This window comes from Nesoenas mayeri (genome assembly GCF_963082525.1).
Source record: "Nesoenas mayeri genome assembly, chromosome: 7".
NCBI classification, from domain to species: Eukaryota; Metazoa; Chordata; class Aves; order Columbiformes; family Columbidae; genus Nesoenas; species Nesoenas mayeri.
The window spans coordinates 18,313,025-18,323,174 of NC_137551.1; the positions used below are offsets into that span (position 1 = coordinate 18,313,025).

At 36.9% G+C, this 10,150-nt stretch overlaps 1 protein-coding gene across 6 annotated transcripts in view; it reads left to right on the forward strand.

Annotated features, from left to right (window-relative positions):
- PPP3CB (protein phosphatase 3 catalytic subunit beta) overlaps positions 1 to 10,150 on the forward strand; it is a 49,716-nt gene that overhangs the window by 35,126 nt on the left and 4,440 nt on the right. For 2 of the 6 annotated variants that reach the window (XR_013922369.1, XR_013922370.1), the window contains exons 13-14: positions 8,831 to 8,889; positions 9,468 to 9,540. Coding sequence is in view for 4 of the 6 variants with exons in the window: in XM_080348016.1 (XP_080204142.1) it covers positions 4,940 to 4,969; positions 6,624 to 6,802 (209 nt within the window). In the remaining 2 variants the exon portion in view is untranslated. Of the gene's footprint in view, positions 1 to 4,939; positions 4,970 to 6,623; positions 8,210 to 8,830; positions 8,890 to 9,467; positions 9,541 to 10,150 lie in introns of those variants that run through there. The other 4 variants (XM_080348016.1, XM_080348017.1, XM_080348018.1 and 1 more) reach the window with 2 other exon arrangements.

A 10,150-nucleotide genomic window follows, 5' to 3' on the forward strand; every position in this document is an offset into this window, starting at 1 on the left:
ATAGCTGTGTTAGTACTTCCATTGACGATGTCAAATACTCGTTGATATTAACAAACAGCTACAGGCTGCAGAGTTCCGTATTGCACTCCATTGATAGACTGAAATGTGCTACGTTTTGTACCCTGGTAATTAATGCCAAAGTTTGTTCTCTATGTTGTTTGTCAAATGTTCTATGTATAATTGACCTCCCTGAATTGTCCTTGTAACATGCTGTTTCCTTCCTCTGCAGATGTAGCTGCTTTCTTAGATCTGTCTGTCTCTCTCTAGGTATAGATGTATGTCTGTATAAGTGTTAAAATTAAACCACTATCCCAGACACTTGTCTGTCTCTTGATGTAGAAGCAATGTTGTAGCACCTTGTTTTTGAGGTTTGCTGCATTTGCTGCTGCACGTTGTCTGTGCATTTTGAACAATGCTGTACTTGAAACATACTCAGTAATTGTTATAAAATCAGTTGAGAATAAAGGGATTGAATTTAAAACTTGTAAATAAATCAAAATAAAAGGGTGTTATGAAGTGTGCATATATTTTTTTGCATGAAAATAAAAAGAACTCTATACAAAAATTACCTGTAATCTGGCTCATTGAATATTTTGTAAAAGGTTTTTCTTCTTTTTTTTTAGTTTGTTGTATCATTGGATCATATTTTTCACAAGGCCCATAAGTGATTAACTAGGCTTAGGGAAAAGGCTTTGAGATTGCACCAAATGGATTAAAAGAAAGAAGTCCAGGTTTCTCTTCACAATGGTGAATAAGTAAAATATATCAGTGTGAAACTGGACTTCATATCAGCAGCGCTCTTAACATAAATTATTCAAAGGCTTTTTCTTGGCCATCTTCATGCTTGACTAGAAGTAGAAAACTGTTGTATGGGACCACTGAATTTTATAACTGTTGAAAGATTGTGATACGTGAATACCACTTTTTATACAATCTATTTTCCAGGAGCAGCTGCTTTTCTCATTTTGTGATTGAGGCCGTTTATTTTATTTTTTTGAATTTTCTATGTAGTTTTTTTAAAACCTTTCACTACATTTTCTATTAAACTATCAAAGCTGGTTTTTAATAGCTTTGAAACATGAATGTCACATTCTAAGTCATTTTTCAGTGGACATATAATGTCTACAAGTAAGTTTATATGTCCAGTGTTTGTATGTGATTGTTTTGTGAATGTCTATAACAAGAAATGGTGTATGTTTCCTAATCCATGCAACTATTCCCAAAGCATATGTTCTAGTTTTAATTTTCATCGTTAATAAGATACTTTATTATGCTTAAAAAAATGAGTCTGCATTCCTCTCACTCATTTAACAGATTTTTATCCATGTTGCATTACAAATACCAGAGAGGATCAAACTGACTAGAAAATGTTTTTAAACATGAAACATATGACATTCTACCATGACTGAAAATGTGGGACATTTGGAAAGTATGCAAAATGCATTTTGGATTTTAGTGGGTGTGTTTTTGTCTTGACTAGAACTTCTGATGGCAATATTCCTTGATGCACTGCATTAATATACCTCATTTCTTCTAGTCATGTTGGTTGTTCAAAATAACTCATGCCAACTGTTAGTTCTCCTTAAATTGCACTATTTTTTACTGATTAGAATTTTATTGTTTCAGTCTTTAAAAACTAAAAGTTTTCAAATAATTACGCTTGATTGCAAGGCTAGAAATAAACCAAAAATAAAATGAAACTTCACTAATTGACACTTTTCTAAACCATTGTCATATCAGTGAGTTCATACTCTTGGAAAAAAGATGGTCACTGATAGTATAGTAAGATTTCTTACTACAAATATTTAATTGCTTTTTGAAGTATATTGTACTGTGTGGATCAGTATAGTGTCAATAATTTAAACTAGTCTAGATGTGAGAAAATAACATAATATTATAGTATTTTTTTAATTCTTTTTTTTTTTTACTTGAAAATTCAAAAAATTGACCAATATGTCATCGGTTTTCCAGGTTTCAGTCTTACAGATGCTTGTTTGTCAGTGGCACACTGAGAAAAGGCCTGTTTGTGCTGCTTGCTATTAAATGTATAAGAAGCTTTAAAAGCTGTAAGAAATTGGAGCATGTACCTACATTTCTCTGGAGAGCTGGGCTGAAATTTTTTGATCAGGGCAAACATATATATGGACATATATATGTAAGTCACCATTAAGGCAATGCATATGCAATTTCAGCGTGTATGCCTATTATAATTCTTAACGTTAGTAACACATTGTGTACCAGATCTCTGCAGATCCCAGTGCTGTGTGAGGGATGCACCAGGTGCATCCCTTGGTGTTCCACAGCACGGGCAGCGCCTGAGCGCATTCCTGCTGCAAACCCTCTGCGGGCAAAATGCAGGTTCCAGCTGCAATGAAACGGTTAAACAAAGACAAGTCAGAGTAAAAATATAATTTTGGAAAAAAGTGCAAAGCTGCATCCTATGGAAGAAGTCAATATATGACTATTACTTTTCCAGAAATATATAGGTATATTTTTAAAAAATGAATATAGGTTATTTTAGATAGCTTTAATGCACTAGGAGAAAAACAGACCTTGGGAAATCGTGGTCTTTGTATGTTTCTAAATTTTTTTAAATGCAGATTTATGGGGTTTAGTATTGATTTTGCTTTCACTGTAGTAGCTGAAATATTCAAGACCATATTAAGTACTAGTCTTTCATGTAGCATTTGCTAGTGACTTATTTGGTTAACTGAATATTCTGCAAACTGAATCCAACAAAATTATTTTCAAATTGAGTCAACATCTGGGAAAAAAAAAACAAACAACAAACCTAAAAACCTAAGGCCTTTTTCAGCAACATACTAAACATGAGCCTAAATTAAAAAGCCAAATACTTCTTACCCTTCATTGCTGCCCGTGCAGTTAGTCAGGGGGCAGTAAGGCAGTTTATGTTGAAGGTTGGCAACAATTCTGTATCCCATCTGTCCCCTAAGTAAAGCGGGGGGAGAGCTGGAGTTGAGGGTGGAAAAGCCATTCAGCCCTCTTACAATTTGCTCTCAAGACAAGACTTTTCTGACCAAAGATGTCAGGATTACCCATGACATTAGTATGAGACGGCACTCACTTGAGGTTTGTCAGGGTTTACAAAGAATATAGTTTTGATTAGATGTACCTGCAAAAGAGAATCCAACAAAACTATTTGCCAAATTGAGTCTTTACAGTGTGGGACTTTTGAAGTGCTGATATTTTCCAGTCAGTTTGTTCTTTTATGTCAAGTTGAAAATGATCTTTTTCTTAACCATGATGTATATTCCAAGATCTTTTTTCGAGCAGTAGTACTACAAGTAGAATGAACTAGGAATAAAGTTTGAAATTTGTATTTATGACCAAGCTACATAATTTACAGAGATAAATCAGTATTCATGATCTTTTCAGGAAAAGATTGAAAACAAAGACTTCACAGGTAACAGGAAATGGTGGAAAGAGGTGGTTTTTTTACATAGTGTTGCATTTGTATGGCAAATTGGTTATAGTATGAAAGTATTGATTTGGTGACTTTCTAAAATAATTCTTAAACGAATTTATTTTTACAATTTGAGGAAGTTTCTTTCCCTAATGTAAACATAAATAACCATTCGTTCAAGTGTTTTCTTGATTCATTCTGGGATTGCCCCTTGTCTCTGTAGCTTTAAGTGCAGGAAAGAATTTTTTTGTGCAATATGTCCAAGTATTCCACATGATTTTGGTAACAATGCAAGTATCTAATTTCATTTGTTTTTTTAGAGTACCTCAGTGGAAGTTACCATTTTATGCAACAGTGAGGTTAAGGCATAGTGTAGGCAATAGATACCTAACAACATAGCGTGGGCAATTGAAATGTGTCTGGTTTTTGTTGGATAGGAAATGAGAAGCTATAAACCTAATTCTGTGCTGCTCCAATGCCATATTTTCCCATATAACTCTTTTCCCCAACATTTGCTTGATTTCTCTGTTAGGATTTTTGTTGTCACAATGTGCATCGAGCACTACACAAGTAGGTTTACCACTATGTGTGCTATTTTTTGTTAATATGTCTAAAACAATGGTATTAGCATCGTGGTACGTCATACGTGAGGCAAAAAGTTGTTACCATTATAGAAACTTCACTACAGTTTTGGTCATAGGTACAAAGTGGTTTCTTTAGGCAATCTGTCCTAGTAGAGAGTTATTTTGATCTTGATATCCTAATAACCTTACATTATGGGAAAGACCTTACACCTAAGAAATTACAGCAGATGTTGGGGTTATTTAGTCTGAAAAACAACTAGTAAGCCAGATGTTTGTATTTTCACATTAATTCACCTACCAAGACTATGTTAAATCCCAACCTCTTCCTGCCGCTGACTTCGTTGTTGATTCAACTAAACCACTTATGAGACTTTATAAATATGACTTGCTAGATTTGTCTTTTATGGTTTAAATTTCAGTTCAGTTCTCAGAGATACTTGTTGTAGTTTGAAATTCGGTGAGAAACTAAAGTACTGGTTGAACTTCAGGGTACTAAACATGAAAACTAATTTCTTATTATTTGAACAGAGCTAGTGTTATTTTTCTAGTGTCCTTCCTGGTAATCTAATGAAGCAGTAGTCTCAAATAGATATTTAGTGTTTTTTAAACCATACCACAACTTTAACATCAGTTGCAATTTTCTGTTGCTGTCTTAAAAACAAATAAAACCTTTTAGAAATGTGCAGTTAATAACATCAGTTAATTAGTGTTGCTTTGATATACTTTTTAGTTGATAAATTGTATTAGTTAAAACGTAGGAGAAGTTTCACTTAAAAACAACCCCCCTAAACCCTAATTATCATTTTAACTACTTGTAGTCTAATCTGGCGTAGCATACGATATTAAATTGATCATTGCCTTTTCTGCTGTGCGATATTACACTCTTCATCTTTCTCATTCATTTTGCATGCATCTGCTCACTTCTGTACAGCCACTGTAGAGGCAATTGAGGCTGAAAAAGGTATGATCAGAGTCTTTGCCACGGGCAGAGATCTGTGGTGTCTGGGAGGGAATTCAAAAGTGCTCTGTGTGGGTGTGTTTTACTTTCAACTTGCACAAGCAGAGATGAATCAACTGCATTGATTCATCCTTTTACATGTAACATTCATTTCTGGCTTCAGGATGATGATTATCTTTAATATTTTAGGGAAGTTCTTGGGGGTTTTTTGGTCTTTTTTTTTTGGGTTTGTTTTTACAAAATATGCAGTAGGTTTTTGTATAATAGCATGTTGTGATAACGTGGTGTTGTCTTGAAGTCTTTCAAAATGGTAGTGTTCAGTGGTTTATTTTCTGCATTCAGCTGCCAGGTTTTGTTTGGTTGCGGGGGTTGTATGTGGAAGGAGGGTTGTTTGTGCATGCCTTTGCTCATAAGATCTATTTTAATGGCTTTGAACGTATTTTTTGAAAAACTTTCCGTAACACATCTGGAAGTGCAAGATGTATAAATGTCATGGTTTTTTCTATAGATTTTGAACGTAATTTATTGACCAAATTTATTTCCAGTATATACACCAGCCTGTCAGGGTGAGGCATACTAAATTCCATGGATTATCAGTGCTTCTGTGCTAAATAAGTTGTATATAGGTCCTTTGATAGTGGTATTGAGCAAAATGCCATCAAATTATGTGGCGTTCAGAGCATTCAACTTCAGATTGTTGTCTTTTCAGAGAAACCTTAATTTCCTCTTGCTCAATATTTAGTGAAGTGAAAGACGAAGAGCAGAGCAGTTGAGATAACCACCTTCAGGGCTTTTCAGATTCAGTTGCAAAGCACCATTTAATTCTTTTATTCTCTGTTTTTGATTAAGGAAGTCAGATCTCCGAAAATACAAACGAGTGCTATATTCTATTCTCACACACACATGCAAGAGGTCCCGTTGTTGTGAGTGGAAAGCTGTACCTGAGACAAATATTTATTTCATCCCAAAGTCTTATTATGTGGTCAACCATTTTGAGGTGTAAATTCACCTACAGACCTCATTCATTAAATTAATACCTGTTTCTCTAGTTATTTTAAATACGCGTGTATTTAAATGACGCCACTGTTTAACCACAGCGCTTACCTCAGTGCTTGTGGTTGTGTCCGTTTCCATCCCGCACACATACAGTGCAGAACGTGAACCGCATCCCGCAGTTTTGCCTGCATGAAAACTGCGGGGTCGGGCCATCGGTGCATACGCAGGATATGAAGCTCCTGTGCGTTCTGTAACCCTTCACTGCTTTGCCTCCACTGCGCTTGCTGCGCTGCTCGGAGCTCACTGACATTGCACCCGGCAGAAGGGGGATGTGGAGCTGAGCCTGACAGACAGCAGCAAGCGCAGCTGGTGCTGGGAGCCACACCAGGGACACGCAGAAGCGATCGAGTGGGGTTAAACCCCGTGATGCCGACTGGCACAATATTTGACATAATTAGTTCTTTTTGTTACAAGCTGAAATCACGATTGCCTGTGAACATTTCAGGAAAGCGGGTTAGAGAAGCTTTTACTAATACAGATGCAGAGCCAGAAGTTTCTTTGGCTGATTTCTTACCTGTTTTTAAACATCATTTGTTAGAAAAAGTATATGCTTTCAACTTACTTTTCCATTACTGACATATCAAATTTGCATTTTGTTAAGCAATACGAGGATTCTCTCCGCAACATAAAATCTGCAGTTTTGAAGAAGCAAAAGGTTTGGATAGGATCAATGAGAGAATGCCACCAAGAAAAGATGCTCTTCAACAAGATGGTATTAATACTATAAACACAACAAATGCCAATGGAAACAATGGAACTGGCAACAACAATGCACAGTGACCACATCAGCTTCTGGTTTACTCACTCTTGTCTTGCCTGAGAATTCCTAGATTACTGCTTTTTGATGTGACAACAGATGAATAGCCAGGGGATCGCTTGAGGTGACCACTGAACATGAGCCGGTCCCGCTGCAGAGAGGCCGTCGTGCTTTGGGGACAGCAGCCCCTCTCTCCACGTGGTGCCCCGTCCCGCGGGGCCCAGCCCCGGCTGCTGCAGCTGCAGAAGAGGCCTGGGGAGAGGACCGGGCTGTTATCGCTAAAGCGCCTCTAGACTCGCATCCTACGCTTATTGTTGTCAACACTTCTGAGTTTACAAATGGGATTTTTCTTTCGGTAGAGGTAGTTCTTGGTTTTTTTGTCGTTTGTTTTTTTTTTAAATCAGACTTTGAAATGCAACCCTAAGAGCTAACTATTTATTAACGGACATCGGTTTAATGATATGTCTTTAAAATGATAGATTAGAATGGTCTTAAAGTATCTGAGGCTGCAAAAACTGTATTTTAAATAGACAGAAAAAATGCCAAAAAAATCTCACTTGGTCCTTCTGTAAAATGCTGACCTCAGGTTTACTCCTTAGATGTTGCTAATTCTATACTGTATTCACTGTATTTTTTAGTTACAGCTTATCAGAAGATTTCTATGTAGGAATGTTTATTACTTGAACACAGATTTAAAAAACTATTTAAATGAGAAACTTTTTTGCCCAGCTTTTTCAAGACTCTTCCCCACCTTGAATTTAAAAATAAAATATATATATATATACTAATTTTAAAAGTAAGAACAATATGGAAGTGTTAATTTTAAGGTACTTTTAATTGAACTTTGTACATTGTTTAAGTAAATTTTGATTCATATCAAGTCTGTAAAGCTTGGCATTGTATTTTGTGTATGCATGTTTTCATTTTGCAAATATTTAATATATAGACCTATGATGTACATCTGTAGGTTACCTAGATGTTATGCTTACTTTTAGTTTATTGTGAGTATTACGGTTGCATAAATAGCTAATAATCACTGGGCTGAATAATTGCAAGCTTTTTATTATTTTTAAATCTGTAAAGGAAACTGAAACTGTATCGGACATACTTCTTGTTTAGGCAAAGCAGCGCGTAAGAAATTGCTCTGTTCTACTGCTAAGGCGTTAGTGAAAGTGTAAACTTGAGACTGCATGTGTTTTGGTATCTACAGGACTGCTTGGTTACAATAAAAATTGAAGCCCTGTGCTGATTTGTTCACAAACAATGGACTGTACTGATTGCCACTGTACTTCGTTACATATTTGACATTTGCTACATGTCCTTCTCATCCCCTGGAACACAACTTGAAGCTTATGTCACTAGAGTTCATCTCCCTCTTTTTTGTTTGCCATAAAGTACAATCTGTACATACCCCTCAGTTGGAGATTTTATGCATGTTCTGAACTATTCAAGTATTTTATAAACAGTAGCACACAATAAATTTTGTGCATGGGCTGCGGCTCCTATCATTGTGTACTGGTTTTATTTGGCATACCTAGGTCTAATCTGACCTTGACAGTTCTTCAGAGATAGTCTTCAAAATATGAGCTATTGAAGAAGTAGCCTAAAAGGTCAGATTTAACTTGCAGAGAGCTAGTTGGATGTAAATGCTATTTAATTTAAATGTTACTCCTGCTTCTTTTTTTGCTTTTGAGTTCTCTCTCATAAATAAAAAACCCTGGTTATTTTCTGTTTGCTAAACTGGCCATCCACTGTTGGTTTGCACAAGCTTGTGAGAGCAGGGTTAGTTGATTCTAGAAAGGCTCTGAGCTTGAGTTGCGTTTTGTGTGTTGAACTAAACATCCAAGAGCAGTGAGGTGTGGTGGGGCTGCTTTTAGGGCAGGGCGAGGACTGTTTGTTTGACAGTCCACACAGATACACGATTGAGTCTTTGTGGTGTGTTCCTTGTAAAGTAAGGACAAGCTGCCCAACAGGATGAGAATTAGGATAAAAATTATAACTGACGTGCTATTGCTAATGGAGTTTTAATGCTTCATTTTACTTTATTGCAGATGCATTCTAATTGGAAATTATTCTCAGCATTTGAATGCAGAAGATCAAGTTAAAAATGGTAAGTTTTTGAGTTTTTTTTATTAAGCACCCCTATGCTTGTGAGCTGTACAGTCTGCATATGGTGTCGTATTAGAGCAGAACAAATGCATATTCTTAAGAACAACTGAAATGTTCAGTGATGAACGTTTTGATGGTACCTTCCTCCTTGTGAGTGCTAGTGGAACATTTCTCAACCTCGCAAGACAGTACTTTTCATTATTTGATACTCAGATCCTGGCTATGATTGTACTGTGAGTAGCTGGAGTTGTGTATGTGAAGAAAATACAGATTCAAACTTTGCCTGGAAAAATCTTATTGCAACTGTGGAGAACTGGTTATGATACTTGTGAGGCACCAAGTGTCCAGCTGCAATGATGCTTCCTTGAGGTTCCCCTGTAGTATCCGTTGTCTGTCGTAGTTTTTGCCAGATACAAAGGCAGATCTGCAATAAAGGAAAATTTCTTGGGCACTTACTGATCTGATTTCTCATGCTGCGTGTCTCCTGTCTCCTTTTAAGTAAGCAGTCAGGTTACAGGATTGTGCCATTTTCTTTGTTTGGAAAGCTGATACTCATTTTCACCACTGTGTTTCCGAAAGGTGGAGTCTGGAGCTGTCTCTAATTCTTGCATTGTTGGGAGAGAAGAAATTATATCCTCCCTCCTGGAAAACTGTAAGTAGTTTGTGCTGGTCATTTTACGCTTTCAGCAGTGAAGGAGGGGCGGAACTGCGTGTGTCCTCTGTCTGCTCTTGGGTAGAGAGGGGAGAACGCTTGGAAACAGCGCTGTCAGCCAAAGGGCAGCAAAAGCTGTGAGAGGGTGGCTGGTTGCTGGTGTGAGAAGTGTAAATGTGTTATAGTGAAACAGAAGCCCAAGTACAGAACGTGCTTGAGGAGGGTTTTGGGGGGACTTGCTTTAAAGCCGGGACTTGTGCTGTTGAGAAACTTGCTGCCACCTGGCGAGACAAACAGGGAAGACCAGCCTGGTTCCCAGAGCCCGCCTACATTTAATGTCAAACAGACACCTTCACCACCCAAAATTATTCATAGTGTTAAACAACAGCTTTCCTTTCAAAGCTTATTTAATTCGAATTTTGAAGTGGAAAAATTGCTATAATTGTATCTATGGAGTTGTGAAGAAAATTGGCCTCTTCAGCAAAGAGACAAATGTTTGGGATTGGGGTTGTTTTCTCTTAGAAGGTGGTAGGGCTCTTCTGGTTTGAGTCTGGACGCTTTTTGAGAGGAGTGGTCTCATAAATGCCTTTTTTCTAACGTTTAATCCTGA